The sequence below is a fragment of the Anabrus simplex genome, chromosome 2 (genome assembly GCF_040414725.1).
Source record: "Anabrus simplex isolate iqAnaSimp1 chromosome 2, ASM4041472v1, whole genome shotgun sequence".
Taxonomy (NCBI): domain Eukaryota; kingdom Metazoa; phylum Arthropoda; class Insecta; order Orthoptera; family Tettigoniidae; genus Anabrus; species Anabrus simplex.
In genome coordinates, this window is record NC_090266.1 from 1196871359 (window position 1) to 1196890210 (window position 18852).

Here is an 18852-nt window from a genome sequence, read left to right on the forward strand (position 1 = left end):
ACATCCGAACCTAATATAATAAATACCATCATTCCATATATTCTCACATTTTGGAATACACCTTCCATGGGAAGATATTACCTGTTTGACCCTACATTTACAGATTTTTCACTGTATAAAACACATTCTACCAACTGGTTGTTGTTTCAGGGTGTGTGCACCGAAGCTGGTATGTATGCTCTTCGCGAACGTCGTGTGCATGTCACTCAAGAAGACTTTGAAATGGCTGTTGCTAAAGTAATGCAGAAAGATTCTGAGAAGAATATGTCTATTAAAAAGTTGTGGAAGTAAGCAGTGATTGAAAAGCTGTTAGGAAGCTTTATTTGTGTAAGATGGAATTTTCGTACATAATTGTTGCTTTAATGTAAAGTTATGATATAGAAGATTTCAAGGAAGATTTGTGTAATGTATGTTGCCTACTCTTCCAGTTGCTACTTTTGTAATTGTAAGCCATACTAATGGAAACTCAAGTATGTGTTGCTATTGTTCCATGAATGTGAATGAAACAAATGCTCATCTCAAGGATATACTTCATGGTGCTGGTGTTAACCAGATCAATACAGGATGTAACTTTTAAAAAGTGAAATTGTATTAATGATATCAACCGATGATTGTTGAATGCTCGCTATAAAATGCATATTATAAAGCAAGGAATGCTATTACTTTCCGTGTATTAAATCTGTGCATGTTTTTTTTTTTTTTTTCCTCCCTAATGCATCTGCATAGAAACTGAAGTATAAATCAGTCATTGCAGATCTTGACCTTACTGTACTTTTGTTATTGTGAGCCATACTAATGGAAACTTATGTGTGTGTTGCTATTGGTCCATGAATCTGAATGAAACAAATGCTCATCCCAAGGATATATACTTCATAGTGCTGATGTTAACCAGATCAATACAAGATGTAACTTTTAAAAAGTGAAATTGTATTAATGATATCAACCGATGATTGTTGAATACTCGCTATAAAATGCATATTATAAAGCAAAGAATGCTATTACTTTCCATGTATTAAGTGTGTGCGTGTGTGTTTTTCTACCTAATGCGTCTGCATAGAAACTGAACTGTAAATCAGTCAGTGCAGATCTTGACCATACTCTTCATCAGTTATCATTTATCATTTTTGTCTCAAAGATTATCATACTTATATGGTGCATTTCTACATTGCTTGGTAAATGTTCACATCTTTCTGCAAAACAGAGAAGAACTAGCATTCTTGTTAACAAATGGGAGCTTATCATGGTGTGTTGTCACTGTAGTTGTTGAGTGCAATTGGGAATATTCTTCACGATGAGACTGCACCTTGGTTGACATCTGGAAAGATTATAAAATCACACACTTGCTCCTTAAGTGCTTAGTTGTTTTCTGCAACTGTCACAGACTCGGACAACTTTGGACATTTCATGAAATTGTTTTCTCGTCTCCATAAGACCTATCTGTGTCGGTGCGACGTAAAGCCCCTAGCAAAAAAAAAAAAAAAAAATGTTTTCACTGCTATTCTGAAACAGTTGTCAATCCATTATTACAAGTATGATTTGTCTGTTTATAAATGCATTGAAGCAATACATCAGGTATCTATGAATGTTATTCACGATTACTGCCCACTGGTTTTGCATAGTGCACAATGACATGCTTGCTCTTTTAAGTGTACCAACTGCTTTCTACAGCTGTCTCATAATTTTAAAATTTTCTTTCACCTACAACTCTTAAGTTTCTGCTGCTAGGCATTTTGTATGAAAGGAATTTCATAACACTAGTAATTGATCAGAAGGTTATTAATTATTTATACACTTTCATCTACATTACTTAAGGTTTTTTCCTTCTTCCATTCATTCAAAAACAAATACCATCAAAATTTCAGTCAGAAATCAGCACAATGTAGAAGAAGATCTTTGACCATGGACATATCTGGAAGAGGTTCCTACTGGTAAGTTTTACAGCAGTGCATCATGGTGAGCTGCTTCATACACGTTTGAAATGGCATATGAATTCTTCTAACAACCAGATGAAAAAAGAAAAAAAGAAAAAAGATATCCTCAGATGCATAATACCTCATTGGATTTAAGAGTGTTTTATACTTGTAATAACATTCTGTATACTAAATGTCATTACTGTCGAAAATGGTGAATATGAAACCTTGCGATTTTTTATTTTTATTTATTTATTGTATGGCTTTTAGTGCCAGGAGTGTCCGAGGACATGCCTGGTGCAGGTATTTCTGTTTGATGACTATGAGCAATCTGCACGTCTGACTGGATCGAGGGGATGGATGTATGATGAGGTAGGGAGACGGTGAAACCTGGTGTTGGTCCGTAGCCTACTCCTGTTGAATAAAACCAAGGGGTCTGCTCAAAAGTTTTGTGTGCCCTTCTGACGGATGAATTACCATCATCAGTGTTAAACCCTCACTCCATATGAACACTGCAAAGAGGTTTGGAATTAAATCCAGGCTTTTGCCACACATTCTGGTGATTAGAAATTCTATTCCACCATCTCTTACCCTGCTGGCAAACATTCTGATAGTGAATTTTTTCGGCCATGGTACTTGAACCGGCTAACCACAATGTCAGATGATGATGCTTGTTTAAAGGGGCCGGTCATCTAGGTCATCGGCCCCATGGTGTCGGACAATACAGATTTGACACCTTAACAATCATAGCCACCAGACGTAAATAAATAGAATGTGATGAGTTTATAGAAAATAACCCATTTCCAAGGCTATGATCTTGAAAATAACAGTCATGTAAAACTGTTGTGATTTTTTTCATTTGCTTGTACTTTATTCATTACATGGGACTTCGTATCAGTAAACTAGAATGTGGAAGGTGCAAATTCAGACTTTTTATTTTGAATATTATTCTTTTACTAACTTGCCATGCTTACCCAGTTTCATTTGGTTCCTTTTGCTGATGTCCTTAACTGGGGGTTCATCTTAAAAGTTTGTACATTTTTATTATATTTATGTATATTTTAACTTTTCAAACAATTGGAACTTTAAAAAGTAAGTTATTCATGATCCCTGAGTTTTCTCAAACTTCAATTTATTCCTTTGCTTCCTCGTTACTGGTAAAGATGTCTTTACAGCTTTTTTGTATAGAATAACAGGTAAAATGTTTCACTTGTCCCCTCTTTTAACAAACAATACACAATGTACTTTTAATAAAAATAAAGAATTAATGTTATTTTCAATTCAGTATTGTGTTCTGCTTTTTTTTTTTTTTTTTTTTTTAAACCTTTTCCTTTGCTCCTAGATTATTACTGTAATATCTGCTGTAGTTTGTTGTGGTTGAAATGGAAATGAGAGCGCATGTCTGGAGAAGCTCAAGAACTTTTCAGTGTTTTGTTGACATGACATTTCTCATCAGGCTCAAGAAAAGCAAACATGCTTCTGACACCACACAGTACATTGAGAAGATAACTTACATACTAAAAGTTTCATGTAGCTGAAGATGTCCACTAGGTAACATGTACTTGCAAGTTGAGCGTGCATATAGGAGATAGTGGGTTCGAACCCCACTGTCGGCTGCCCTAAAGATGGTTTTCTGTGGTTTTGCATTTTCATACTAGGCAAATGCTGGGGCTGTACCTTAATTAAGGCCACGGCCGCTTCCTTCCCACTCCTAGGCCTTTCCTATCCTGTCGTCGCCATAAGACCTATCTGTGTCGGTGCCACGTAAAGCCAATTGTTAAAAAAGAAACTTATAATTTCTATCAGGCGATGTCTTTCATCTGATTAGATAGTGTATTGAATTGGTGGATCCTTAACAGTTGTATATGTTTTGAGAAGATACACCCTGCAATGTTACGGTCAACCAAATGAGTCAGGAGGCGCTTTGGTCTTTCATTCACAGTAAATGGCATAGACGTATGAACAAGCAGAAACAATGCTGGTACGTCTGATTTACCCCAGAATCTGCCATCTTGTTTGAGCCTGAGACTTCGATTTACAGTATAGTGGATGGGAAGATCTGCACTTACCCTTCTGCTGATATGGTATATTGTAGGTAGTATTTGTAACATATTTTGATGCCCACCAAAAGAAAATCATGAGCCTGGGGATATTTCACAGAAGTCACAATAAATAAAGTAGTGTAATTATTGTTTCTGATGTATTAGTTTTGAAAGCAAAAATACTTCCAATGAAATTTGCCATTTGAAAAGTCATGAGATATTTCAAGGCAGTCTAGCATCGGCTAATTGTTCTTTTACTTTTCGTTCGTACTAGTGATGGGCAATGCTCTTGAGACAGATTCTCCTGTGCTGCGTTCTGTGCGATGTCCCAGTGACTACGAGTGTAAGCCTGATAGTATATCATCACCAGTTATTGTGTGAAATAATGTACTCATATGGAAATGTGTGCCGATAAATTTTGTCAAAAGCCTGGAAAAGTCCTTCATGTTCAACTGTGAGCCCCTTAATACTATTAACAAAAGTGAAAACAGAATGTCAGTATCTTATGTGGCTCACGAGTTGAGATGGACATCTTAGCTGAATAATCCTGTATAATTTGTTAACAACTGTAGATAGGGTGTACACCTACCTGGATATCTCGCAAATGTTGTCAACAGGGTAGCTTCTTCTGATGCAGACTGGGCCGTAGTTGTTAGTGCAAGATCATCCCAGAAGTATTTCTACTGACTGATTTTACTTCTTACAAAATTGTACAAAACTATTTTAATCCTAGTCAATACTATATATTTTATGTCCAATTAAGACGCAACTTCACACATAAATAGACATGTTTTGACCTGGCATTGGGTCATCCTCAGTAAGACATGTATAATGAATTAAAAACATAGGAACACACAAACTGAAATGTTAGTTAAAAAGTTTTTTAAAAAGCAGAATTAAAGTTAAAAAACTGTGAAATGTTGATCGATAAAGCAGTCTGAGCTGGAAGTCTTTCTGTTTCAAAGTTTTGGTCCTTTGGTGTGGTTAAACTGATATCTGTATACTGTTGGATTAGTTGTTGTGTTCCGACATGGGCTGATATACACAAGCATTATTGAAGTTGAACCGTCTGGTTTTTAGTCTGTAAAATGGATAATACAAATTGAATTAAGGTTGAAAAATGGTGACTAACAGGAACAACATTTAGATTAAGTTATAAAGAATGAAAATTAACTTACATTACGTGGCTTGCTTGTATCACGCATGTTCTCTGACTACGGAATCCAGCTCTCGACTGACTTGCTCTCGCAGTTGAGACGCAAGATGTGTTGCTACAAGGAAGTGGAGTAGGGAAATGGGGCAGGCCTTGCGGGAGAATGGGGAGAAAAAGGTACCAGAATACCACAAGATCCTTTCATTTGATGTCATCAATATGTACACCAATATCCCTGTTAAAACCACTATAAATTTGATACAGAATAATTTAACCAAATTAAGTAAATGAAGCATTGGTGAAATAGATGAGTTCATAGGCCTATTAAAATTCTCTTTAAGTAATAATTATTTAATTTTTGAGAATGAAATCTACCAACAGACACAGACAGTATTTTGGCAAACATATATATGGACCACTTAGAGCACACAAACATCACAGATAAGATCAAAGCTATAAAAGACTGGACACGTTACGTCAACGATGTGCTAGCCATCATAGATAGCATTAACGAAGGAAAGGAAATTTTGGAACTACTCAACAGTTTTGATCAAAATATTAAATTCACTATGGAAATGGAGAACAATAACTCGTTTAATTATTTAGACATAACACTATCACGTCATAAGAATAATCACCTGGCATTTACCGGAAACCAACTTACACTGCTAATACCATCATCATTTCCCAACTCCAGTTTCCTGGGCGTGGTGTACAAGTGCTCGTCATCTCCTTCTGTCTTCATACATCTTCTGTTCCAGTATATCTTCCCATTTGTGTCCTCTCTCCTCCACATCTGATCTTACAGTCTCTATCCAACGTTTTCTTGGTCTTCCCTGTGGTCTTCTTCCAACAAGATTAAGGTCAAAATATCTTTCCCTGTTCATTCTCATTATATGCCCATACCACTGAAGTCTGCGTTTCTTTATGACACTGATAATAGGAACCTCAATACCAGCTACTTTGCTATTCACTTCATTTCTGATCTTGTCCTTTCTGGTAGTTTGGTTCAAGGTTCTAATGAATCTCATTTCACTTTCTTGGATTCTACTGAAGTCTTTGTTTAGTAGGGTACACGTCTCTAAACCGTACGTGAGGATTGGTATGAAGCAAGTGTGGTACATGATTGTTTTCGCTTTTTGTGGTATTTTGCAGTCCCAGAGAAGATTTCTGACTTGACTGTAGAAGTTTGATGCTTTCTGTGTCCTGCTGAGTATTTCCTGCCTAACAGTGTTGTCTTTCGAGATTGTGCTTCCGAGGTAGTTGAAGTGGGAAGCTGATTCGATTTTTGCTCCTCCCAGAAATATGTTTGAGCTTGTTCCTTTCCTGTTGATGGTCAACTGCTAACACCATTAAACAAAATTCAATACATCCTGAAGCTCACAAAAAAGCTGCCTACAATAGCATGTTAGAAAGAGTTTTAAAAATTCCGCTTTCAAAGAAAAATTTGAAAAAAAGAAATCAGGACTATCCGCGAAATAGCTTTGAACAACGGATTCAGCATAAAATTTATAAATAAGCTAATCCATAAACATCCTAACAAGCCCACAACTACTTTAACAAAAGAGTCAAGAACTAAAGAAAAATATGCCACATTCACATTTAGCAATAATAATATACACATAATCACCAACGTCCTAAGAAAACAGAACCTAAAAATAGCTCCCAAAACCAGCAACACTAATGAAAGAATTATTAACACCCTCACAGTAAATACTAGCAATAAATACACAAATTCTGGGATATATAAACTGGAATGTCAGGAATGCGGGTCAAGTTACGTTGGACAAACTGGTTGGAACTTCCTCATAAGATATACAGAACATCACAACGCTTTAAAATATAATCGTTTCTCCGCCATGAGTAACCATCACAAAATTATAATCACACTTATACTACAATAGATCTAAAAATTCTACAACGTGAACAAAAAGTTCCACTACTCAACATTTTAGGGAATTTTTACTTCAGTATGGATCAATATAAGATCCCAGCCCTCAACTTAAATGAAAAAAGAACGTAATATGGGAAACTTTTATTCCGATCATTTTTAGTAAAAACATAAGGACATAAGATCTCACAATTATTAAACTCGGTTTCAGCCACCGCCCCCATTATTCCGCACACTCCCATTCGCCCTGCCCTATTTCCATACTCCTCTTCCTTGTAGCAACACTTCTTGCATCTCGACTGCGGGAGCAAGTCAGTCGAGAGCTGGATTCCGTAGTCAGAGAACATGCGTGATACAAGCAAGCCACATAATGTAAGTTAATTTTCATTCTTTATAACTTAATCTAAATGTTGTTCCTGTTAGTCACAATTTTTCAACCTTAATTTGATTTGTATTATACATTTTACAGACTAAAAACCAGACGGTTCAACTTCAATAATGCTTATGTATATCAGCCCATGTCGGAACACAACTACTAATCCAACAGTATACAGATATCAGTTTAACCACACCAAAGGACCAAAACTTTGAAACAGAAAGACCTCCAGGTCAGACTGCTTTATCGATCAACATTTCACAGTTTTTTAACTTTAATTCTGCTTTTTAAAAAACTTTTTAACTAACATTTCAGTTTGTGTGTTCCTATGTTTTTAATTCATTATACATGTCTTACTGAGGATGACCCAATGCTGGGTCGAAACATGTCTATTTATGTGTGAAGTTGCGTTTTAATTGGACGTAAAAATATATAGTATTGAATAGGATTAAAATAGTTTTGTACAATTTTGTAAGAAGTTCAACCGTCAATACGGATTTAACATGAGATTCATAGTCTGTAATATTTTACTTCTTTTGAACAAACAGTACAACGGACTGTGCTATGTGGCATCTCTTCTCAATTATCCCACGTCAACAAGTTAGTTTGCATTTTGGACATCATCTTAAAGTTGCTGAATACAATTAGACACAATTACACATTGCACCGTCATATACCGAAGTACCTAATTATGATGCGACTACTCTCTAACACTGTAAGGAATTATTTCGTTCGTCATAAGTCGGTAAACACAAGCACTGATCAAATTGTTATTAAATATGGGGTTGGATAAATTAGGAGTGATAACAATGTACACCTACAGTAGACAACAATTTCTGTACTTTTCGTGTACTTACCGCTGCATACAGTGCCAGAATGTGTATTCTTTATAATTATGTTATATTGCGTCAATCAAAGACCTCAGTAGAAATGAACGGTGCAGTCGCTCATTGCCATATATTTACGGAATGGAGAAGGCCTGTGGTTGGCTATTTGCATACTTGTGCATACTTGCATACATTCATGCAGAGTGCAGCACTGTTCAAAGTGTTTATAAGATTCTCAATATTTTGGCTGCCGACCTCGAACTCTGGAGTGAGAAGAATTCTCATCCCTACCATTTCAGAATCCACACTACATCCGGTTCAAAGCAGTGCTATCAGAACTCTAATGTATCAGAGAACATGCATACATGCATAATTTATGTATTGTTTATAAATGCTTGCATAACAAGAAGTTCACTGCCAACAAGTTTTTTTGTTTTGTTACATTTGCATCTAGTGTTAACTGGGCTCCCCTCCATCCAACATGGCCAAGACCAAGCTACCCTCCTTCAGGACTTCTGCTTGTGTTTCTTTGAAATCCACTTACACGAGACAACTACTTGTATGTCTTGCTACCACTTCTTCTGCAGCTTTTTCTACATCCTGGTGGAGTCGTGGGTGTGAACTGAGTCACACCAGTGGATTGGCCTTTTTTTGCAGCCAGATGCTCTTCCTGGTGCCAACTCTGTGTGGAGGGATATAATCACTATTGCATGTTTCTGTGGTGGTTGGTAATGTTGTGTGAATATGAATAGTGTGTTGGGACAAACACCCAATCCCCGAGTGAGAGGAGTTAACCAGACAATATTAAAATCCCTCACCCAACCAGAAATCGAACCCGGGGCCCTCTGAGCCAAAGGTCTCAATGCTGACCATTCAGCCAAGGAGATGGACACTTTTATGTCTTACTATTCGAATGAAATACAGGTCAACAGTAGAAGGAAGTTATTCTTCAGAATTAGGAAAAGAGCACAACTGGTTTATTACATAATGGAACAAACAAATGAAAAAGAAAAGCAGACAGGAAAAAAGGATAGAAATACACCCACAATAACAGGCTAGTGTGAGTACTGGGAGCAACAGAAAGGAGAGACCAAGGCAAACGTGAAACTGTGTCTTCTGCCACTGTACTTTTTTGCTTCTCTATTTTCTTGTATTTATCTGGCTTTTTCCATACCCTACATTTTCCATACAAAGCAGGAAGAATTCTCAATAATAGGCTCTCAGTTATTGTGGATGCTTGTCCTCTTGATGAAGCTGGGAAACAGAAGTGAGTTTCATGAGAGTTGAGAAGAAACACACCTGAAAAATTTGGGATTACTGTGGGGTTTGTCCTTGTTGTTCCTTTGATGTTTCGTGTGCCCACACTAGGTTGTCATTGTGTCTATCTTTTTATCTATTAATTTCCTCCTTCTTTTGATGATTTCCAATTTCAGTCTCCTTTTTATTACTTCCAGTACTTATCATTTTATGGTTTATTTTCTACATCTGTGTAGCGCTGTGTAAAGCGATGCATAGACTCGATCAAAGTCATTTTTAAGAGATGAGTCTTGCTCAAAATTTCGTAGTCTAGGCTCGGTCAAAGCTTCCTGCTCGAGTATTCTGGTAGTGAGTGTTTGAAAGGTACTCAACTTTACTGAAGAAATGAGTACCGAACTATCCATGGCATCTAATCACAATAAGCAGAACAAGTCTGGGCAGAATTGAGCAGCTTGGAAACTCAGAATTTCAAGTGCCTCACTCATTGGTACACTGTTTGCCACATGCATTGGTTCTTCGTAGTACTATCACTGCATGCAGCACACACAACATACACATGTGAAGCAAAAATAAAGGCAACTCGCAGTTTGATCACATACTGAGTGGACTGCTCTGAGTCTATTGTCAAGCTTAGGTTGACACACACAGTTCACTGTTGAAATATCGCCCACTTTGAACAGCAATGAGTCTGGTTCAAGTCTGTCCAGAAACTTTAATTTAGGAGTCTCTCTCTTTTCTTCTAGCATGTAATATTCTCTCTACAAATATGCAAGTTTTCTACATTCCTACCTTCTGCTTCTGTCTTTGCTATGTACTTCCTCGCTCGCCTGCTGCTACGTACACCTATGGACATGTGACTGTGATGTCATTGTTCTTGAAAATACTGGCTTTCTCTCTCATCTATACTTCTAGACTTTTCCATCGTGCTATATAACCCGGGCTCCACCCCTCACAAATCAGTCTCATATCGCTACGGAGTGGTGGAGCACTGAAGACCTGTGTGCCGTCTATTTATTTGGCCATTACAATCTTGGCTTATTTTCATTAGACAGCTTGGTGAGAAAGAAACGTTCATAATGTTATTTGGACTTGAGACTTTTCCTTGGCCCATCTGGCCTTATTTCCTCTCTTTATATCTGGCTTCTTACGTACTTTTTCGTTCAGCCAGCTAGTGCCAGTGTTAACATTCAATATGCAAACTTCATTCTTTTCAACTTAACTTACTATGGCAATGATACTCTGGACAGAAGAACATTAATTGGACTCACCTATTTTTATCTAATTTATTTGGAGTTCCTTTGTTACTTCTGTAATTATATCTGTGTCATGCCCAAAAATTTATATTTACTAATTGGATGTACTTTCACTATCTATGTGATATTGTAAATGTGGCATATTTTTGCTTGGTTCCACTGCTGTTCCTATGATTTTTATTGTTTGCTATTTCATATTGGTGTTCTAATCGTATCAATAGGAGGTTATATTTCTTGTTGATCATTAAAAATATATTTTTGCACTGTTAATATTCTAGTTCTCTCTATTCTAACCATTTTTATCTTGTGAGGCCCATCACCTTCTCTCTGTATTTGCTTACTATGTCACTATTCTATGTACACTACTTCTCTATTACAAGCAGCAGACTCATTCTCTCACCAAACAAGCAGATTAGTAGAAGTGGAGAGAAAATAAGCTCAGATTCGTTAATTGCACAGCTCTAATTAAATGTATATCATGACAGGCGAAGAAAGCAACAGGAAACTACTTTACTCCTTATTTCCCTCTTACACCTCTTCAGTGACACCTAGCAGCCTGTGGTTGCTTACCACTTGACTATAATGGGGACATCAGTTTTCTGAAATGAGGCCTAATTTCAATTCTCCACAATAGTATCTTTGGTGACCAAGTCAGTACCTCCAGGTAGGCCAAGGACCAACTCATCATGCATATTTGAACAGAGTTTACTTGCAGTAATATGGTGTGTTCCTTTCTTCTGTTCATCTAGTTGACAGCACGTGGTTGCCATGCCCAATGTTGTTTAGCTTCTGAGGATCATAGGATCTATTGTTCCAAAATGGCTATGCTGTTGGCGTTATTTTAGTTACTGAAGTTTAAATTGAAGAAAGTCATAGGCCTACTGCCAGATTTTTGGTGTTTACACAGACTAGGTTGCTGCACAGTATGAAGATCTGAGATCAAATTCTGATGCTGACAGCAGCCATCTGAAGTGTGATCCTCCAGATTTTCCCATTCTGACTTGAAAAGAATACTGGTGTGGTCCCACATGTCTAGCTTACAACTTCATTATCTATTCCACACACAAATTAATTACAACAGTGTACATTAATGTAGGCGCTGTAAATGATTTTCATACATGTTAAATATTGGGGTCTGGTAAATTCATAATATCAACAAAATTATGAAGATTCTAATAATGCTTTCATGTTTTGACATGTCATCAGTCATTCACATCCCACCCACCCTCATTCTCTAATACAAGGTAGGGTCTATCCCACTCTCCACCAGCGAAAACTTAGAGAATGTTCCTATAACATATCCTTCATTTCACTCTACCCAGGCAGTGTCCGTCCATCACTAAGAGAGTGAGAGAGGATAGTAGGAAGAGAAGTCGTCATTGTCAATATCATTAAGGTACAAAGTGGTGTAATTAAGATACATTGTAGTACATGAGGATAATATCGCTACATCACCCAGCTCATGATACACTGTAGTCTTGGAACACAGGTAATTTAGAAGAGGGAAATAAAAAAAATTATTTTGTCAACACGGATAAGTTATTATTTAATGTATATACATAATTTGCTATAAATAATAAAATTTTATACATAATTACAATTCTGACATATTCAAAATATGAATCTCTCATTCAATACAGTCAAACTATACAGGAAACCTCATTTACATCCAACTTCAAAATTGTTCTTTAATCCAGGCTGGTACAAAAATAAAATCTCTAATCATTTCTCTCCTAATTATTGTATCTTTTAAGAAAATTTCCAGGAACATAGCCTTGTCTTCCAAATCGATCTTCAACGAACCACCATTCTGAGTTATTTTGCAAATCGTGCTGTTGTAAAACTCTAACCACCTGTCCATTCTTCATGGTCAGTGTCTGAGTCCCATTACCTTCAAAGTTATAGAGTGCATAGTAGAACTGGAAAAGAAGCATAGAGAATTTAGAAATTAGATTGCACTTTTAAGTTGGTCACAGTATTAATTACAATGCAAAATTGTGTATGGGAAGTGCACTAACCACACAGAAATTCTACCTGTCTTCTCTGTTTAATAACAAAACAAAGAAACATTTCTAAAGAATACCGGCAGGGAATCGCAAATCTTTAACTACAAAATTTCAAATTAAAAGGGGAGAGACTATATGTTGCATATGCTGGGTATGTTTATCTTCAAAGTCAATAGATGGTGAATCAAATATCTATTACAAACAAACTTTATACAGTAAAACCTTGTTAACCCTAGTCAAGCAGATTATATTTTGGTTGTGCACATAATTAATTTTTGTTATTTTATTTTTATTATTATCAAATACAAAGTCTTTAAAAATATAAGTATTTTAGCATAAATAAGCCATTCACACCCATCTGAATAGATAGCAGATATCCATTTATTCTAGAAGAAATAAATACTCTACTACCTGTTTTCATGCAAAAGTGGCACAAGGCATGCTGCACAGTAGTTTTGAATACTGTCACAAAAAATTATATCTATTTTACATCCACAAAATTTGGTTGCAATTCACTTTATTGCCTACTTCATAATTCATTATCACTAATATTACAATATAATTACTGAAATAGAAATTCATTAACAGATCTACACAGTTCACTATGTGTGTCGAAATGGCAAGCAATTGGAAACTTTATTTATGTTGCCATTGATGCTTTCACGGCCCGTACTTGCAGACATAATACTGTATAAGCTTTTGGGCTTATGCTGTGTCAAGAAAATAAGGTGAAATTCTTTATGTTTCACAGAGAACTGTGCTCTGCGTCATCAGAAGAAATCTCAACTGTCCACGACAAAGGCTTCTCAAACAATAACTCTATAAATTTAGATGTTATAATAGAAGTGGAAATGGTACGTTCATTCACCACTATATGGCTCCCAGGACGTGGCACAGCACTAGCGTTCAAAGCAGAAGCTGATTGAACCATCAGAATCACTCTAAGAGGTTCACATAACATGTGTACGTACCGGTAACATATGACATTGACAGGTGTATGATATTGACACAAGCCTGGAATAAAACATCTGGCAATGAAGGACGTACGAATTTGGGGAACACCGAGACAAAATAGCAATAGTGAAGGGACAGGGAAGGGAACTACCTACGTAAATTCTTAATGGCTGGCAACCAGGTGTTACTTAATGGATAGCCGGTGTCCCTGTTGAAATTGTTAGGAATTCTACGTATTTTCACAGCTTCCCATATAATCCTGGACCTGTAGTGTCTAGTGTGAGTAAGAGCTCGAGCATCTTGGAACATGACATCATGACTCGATGATAGAGCGTGCTCAGCTATTGCCGATTTGTCTGGTTGGTTGAGACGAATATTACGTTCATGTTCCTTGATACGGGTACCAATGGACCAACATCCTTGGCCGATGTATACCTTTACTGCAAGTACAGGGAATTTTGTATACCCCAGGATGTAAAAGTGGGGATAATTTGTCCTTGGTTTTACTCAGACTGTGAGCAATTTTAGTGGCGGTGCCAAACACAGTTTTTATATTGTGTTTGCGGAGGACCTGTGGTGTTGTGAATGTAAGGCAAGTAGGCAGTTCCCTTCACTTCTTCCTTCTGTGAGCTTTGCTTGGTTGTTTCTCTGGGATGCAGGGCTCTATGAATCTGCAAATCGCTGTAACCATTCATTACCCTTGAACACGACTTTCAGCGTGTCCAACTCCACCTGGATATTTGATGGCTCACAAATTCGTCTTGCCCTCTTGGTGAGTGTCGTGAGAATGCCTTGTTTTTGTGCTGGATGGTGGTGAGAATCTGCCTGAAGATAGTAATTTGGGTGGGTAGGCTTACGATAGACGGTATGTCCTAAGGAGCCGTCCGGTTTCTTTCTTACTAGAACATCCAAGAAAGGAAGGCATCCGTCCAACTCCATCTCCATAGTGAATTTTATTGAAGGATGTTGCTGATTTAGGTGGTTTAGAAATAGGTGAAGTTTCTCAGGACCTTCTGTCCAGACTACAAATGCATCATCAAGATACTTCCACCATATCATAGGTTTGACGGGCGCCGAAGCAACAGCCTCCTCCTCAAAATGCTCCATAAAGAAATTAGCCACTACAGGCGAAAGTGGACATCCCATAGCCACTCCGTCCATCTGTTCGTAAAAATTCCTACCTCACAAGAAATAGCTGGAAGTAATGCGGTGGTAAAATAGCTTAGTAATATCTTCAGGGAACAGGGCTGTACCTTAACCAAGACCATGATCAATTTGTTCCGACTCCAAGCCCTTTCCTGTCCCATCGTCACTGGAAGACCTATTTGTGTCAGTGGAACGTAAAGCAAATTGAAATAAAATTAATAGTTTATTGATAATTTTGAATTACAAAACATTAATTTCTACTTATGGAACCAGCACAATACTTCAAATGATGATACATCTGTACTTCGAATTAAGCAATTCTAATTAAACTAGCTGAAACCTGTCGAGGCATGACGGTCTAAGGGATAAATATTTAATGAAGGATTTCCTTATACACATTCTTTGTACAATTACTTTTTGGCACTATTGCAACTTTAAGGGCATCAAAATATCACACCCTTGACATTGCAACATATAACTCGCAATGGCTGAAAACTGGCCAAGGTAAATAAAGACCCACACATTCCAGTGTTTCCCCTCAAGCTTTTGATCATGATACAAAATGCCAAATGAATTGGAAATTGGCAACTAAAAAGAAAATGGAAGAGTTTTATCAGATGGTGTTAAACTGAAATTTCTAATTCCTGTAAAAATTAAGATATCACCTTAATATTTGGTTGGCTCAATGTATGTACTATTATGAATATCTGTACTAAATTTGATCAGTACTAGTTTCATATATATTAATTATTTTCCAATATTCACATGCAATTTATTCAAATATTCTAAATGTTAAGTGCATCAAAGCGATCCAGATAGCATATTTTTAAAATAACAATCTACTACCTTATTCTTATTTAAATGAAACTGTGCATCAGTTTTGAGATTGTATTATTTACTATGGAGATAGGATATTTTTACCCTGTTGAAGTTTATTCTTTGTAAAATTATTGAAATTTTAAGGTTAGAAATTTTTTTACAGGCAAACCAGAATTTCAATTATAAAAGTAATGCACACGTTCATGGATAATGTACTAAGTAACATTCATGTGAATTTTCAAGGTAATAGCATCATATCTGTAATGCGTAGGACATTTTATACATCTGAAAATGTGAAACTGAGAAAATAGCATTTTTCTAATATCATGTATATATTTTTAATATTGTCACTTGACTTACTCATTAGAACTGTCCTGCAGCATAAGTCACCCTCCGTCTTCCAGTTTTCAGCCTCTTTCTTCATGTTTGTGACCTTTGCCTTCCGTCGAGTTGCTTTTTTCTTCTCAGAGGACGATCGCTGTATTTCATACTTCCTGCGAGCATCAGCCTAAGGACTGATTTTTCTGTCACATGAGGGACTGAAGTTCTTTTGATATCCGACTTCAAGTCTATTGTTGCACTGTACCCCATACTGAACTCTGCCACAGCACTGCATACACCAATTTCAAGTCTCTTTCTTGATACAAAAGTTTCCTTTGAACAATTTCTCCAGATGGTAGAATGTAGACTTTCGTTCTGATTCTGTGCGGCAATACGGACACACCGGGATAGTAGGGTACTTCATCAGAGGCCAGCCTCTGATACAGATACACACGCATAATTTTACACACTAATGGCTCAGAAAGCTTGACCGACATTTTATCATGACTCTGAGGTACCTTACCTTCTGCTATGCTTTTGTTTTAGAAGCACCAATCATCTAAGCCTTGGGGGCATTTCTTATGTTGGGGTTTACTGTCAGTGGATATGTAATAGTAGAGTGTGGCAGAGATAGCATTTTTCATGTTTGCAACATTAAGTGTGTTTTGGACAATATAATTCCTAGAATAGCTGGTAAGCTTGGTAATTGTAGCATTAGTAAGACCACCTGAACAGCCATCTAACTGCACACCCTTCACATTCCATGTTTGTAGCATCTGTCTCAAACCTGTTCCCATTCTCTTAGCAATGTGGTTTACACACTACTCCTTCAGTACTGTGTTGGTGCCATACACGATATTTCAAAATTATATGATGGAAAACGCATAAATGTGTGTGCAGGATAATGTTCTGTGAGAAGCGAAGAGGAAGGGACATTTAAATGTCTCATTGTGCCTTTAAAAATGGCGGAACATGGAAAATTATACCGCTAATGTATCTGCAATAGTAGAGCATTATGTGAAAATCAAAAAAATCTAAATATTTGATAAAATATGCCTAAAACTCAGTCCCAGTGTCCCTTAATGAACTGCCATCTTGAACAAACACTTGACTGAATTGAAGAAAAAGAAGAAGAAGGAGGAGGAGAAGACTGCCACATTAGCATGTCAACCAACTACCAACAAACTCACAACATGAGTTCACCCAGTTACTAACAACTCCTCACTAAGAACTTCCCAAGACTGTCTCTTTATATACCTTGCCTGGCCAGACTTCTAGAAAAGTATGACACAACATGCTTTCTAGTATCTTCTCAAGTCTGTCAAGACGTCACGGTCTAAGGGACAAATATTTAGTGAAGGATTTCCTTATACATATTCTTTTTACAATCAAACAATTTGCATCAACAGTAAAAAATGAGAGGGATCATTTTTGCAGCAATAAATTATTATGTCAGAAAATTTTAGTTTATCACTGAGCGAGTGGCTGAACGACTTAGGTTACGTAGCTGTCAGCTCGCATTTGGGAGATGGTGGGTTCGAACCCCACTGTCGGCTGCCTTGAAGATGATTTTCTGTGGTTTCCCCATTTTTGTACCAGGCAAACGCTGGGGCTGTACCTTAATCAAGACCATGATCAATTCATTCCCACTCCTAGCCCTTTCCTGTCCCATCACCACTGTGTCGGTGCGATGTAAAGCAAATTGAAATAAAATTTATAGTTTATCAATAATTTTGAATTAGAAAATACTAATTTCCACTTATGGAACCAGCACAATACTTCAAATGAATATATCTGTACTTCGAATTAAGCAATTTGAATTACACTACCTGCAACCTGTCAAGACGTGATGGTCTAAGGGATAAATATATAGTGAAGGATTTCCTTATACGCATTCTTTGTACAATTACTTTTTAGCACTATTGCAAATTTAACAAATGGATAGGACGTTCTATAAAACTCTAGTGATAAAAGATGTGTTGTTCTGTACTCTTACCACCGAGTTCGATAGCTGCAGTCGCTTAAGTGTGGCCAGTATCCAGTAATCGGGAGATAGTGGGTTCGAGTCCCACTGTCGGCAGCCTTCAAGATGGTTTTCCGTGGTTTCCCATTTTCACACCAGGCAAATGCTGGGGCTGTACCATAATTAAGGCCACGGCCACTTCCTTCCAACTCCTAGGCCTTTCCTATCCCATCGTCGCCATAAGACCTATCTGTGTCAGTGTGACATAAAGCAAATGCAACAAAAAAAAAAAGTACTCTTACCCTGTGTTGCACAACATTACATCAGATTTATACATCATATTTACAAGTAATAATAAATTATATACTATTAATTACGTGTTCTTAAATTAAAGTCATATTAATATACATACACCAGACGTATATAGTGACATAACCTCACATGTTTTGTTACACAAGACAGATCATACAACACAAATAATAAATGATACGACCATGATTTATACCAAATAAAGTCTGTACATAACTGCATAGATGATAATAATAATATTAATAATAGACGTAAACAACTTCATAGCAACACCTCACAAGTCATAATAATAACACCTACTAATCGAGCTTGATATTTCCACTATATTCCCCTGGGTTTAGAGAATTGTTTCCAAGTTATACTAGTCTATTACACTTGCATCAAGTTTAGGTGCCCTTGGGAAACATCCAGATTTCTAAGGAGCATAACTATGGCTACAAATTTTAGAATAAGATTATGTAGAGGCAAACTACTTAATTCCAGTGAATTCAAGACTTCTGGAGGAAATTGAAGTAGCTGGCTCTCAGTAATTAATCTGATGATACTAGTGTATGTTTTTGAACTACAGGGTATAAGCTCAATGACTTTCAAATTAATTTCAGTACAGTGTTAATTTTGTGTGTGT

The 18852-nt window shown here is 36.8% G+C and overlaps 2 protein-coding genes across 4 annotated transcripts in view; one reads left to right on the top strand and one right to left on the bottom strand.

The window, feature by feature from the left end:
- Positions 1–3194, top strand: part of LOC136864788 (26S proteasome regulatory subunit 8) — a 147103-nt gene extending 143909 nt beyond the window's left edge. The window contains exon 8 of the mRNA XM_067142178.2: positions 151–3194. Coding sequence (XP_066998279.1) covers positions 151–291 — 141 coding nt within the window. The 3' untranslated portion in view covers positions 292–3194. The remainder of the gene's footprint in view (positions 1–150) is intronic.
- A 9047-nt stretch (positions 3195–12241) lies between these two features.
- The window catches only part of LOC136863834 (dynamin-binding protein), a 446212-nt gene continuing 439601 nt past the window's right edge, over positions 12242–18852 (bottom strand). For all 3 annotated transcript variants that reach the window (XM_068226424.1, XM_067140170.2, XM_068226425.1), the window contains one exon: positions 12242–12628. In XM_068226424.1, coding sequence (XP_068082525.1) covers positions 12443–12628 — 186 coding nt within the window. In that variant the 3' untranslated portion in view covers positions 12242–12442. The remainder of the gene's footprint in view (positions 12629–18852) is intronic.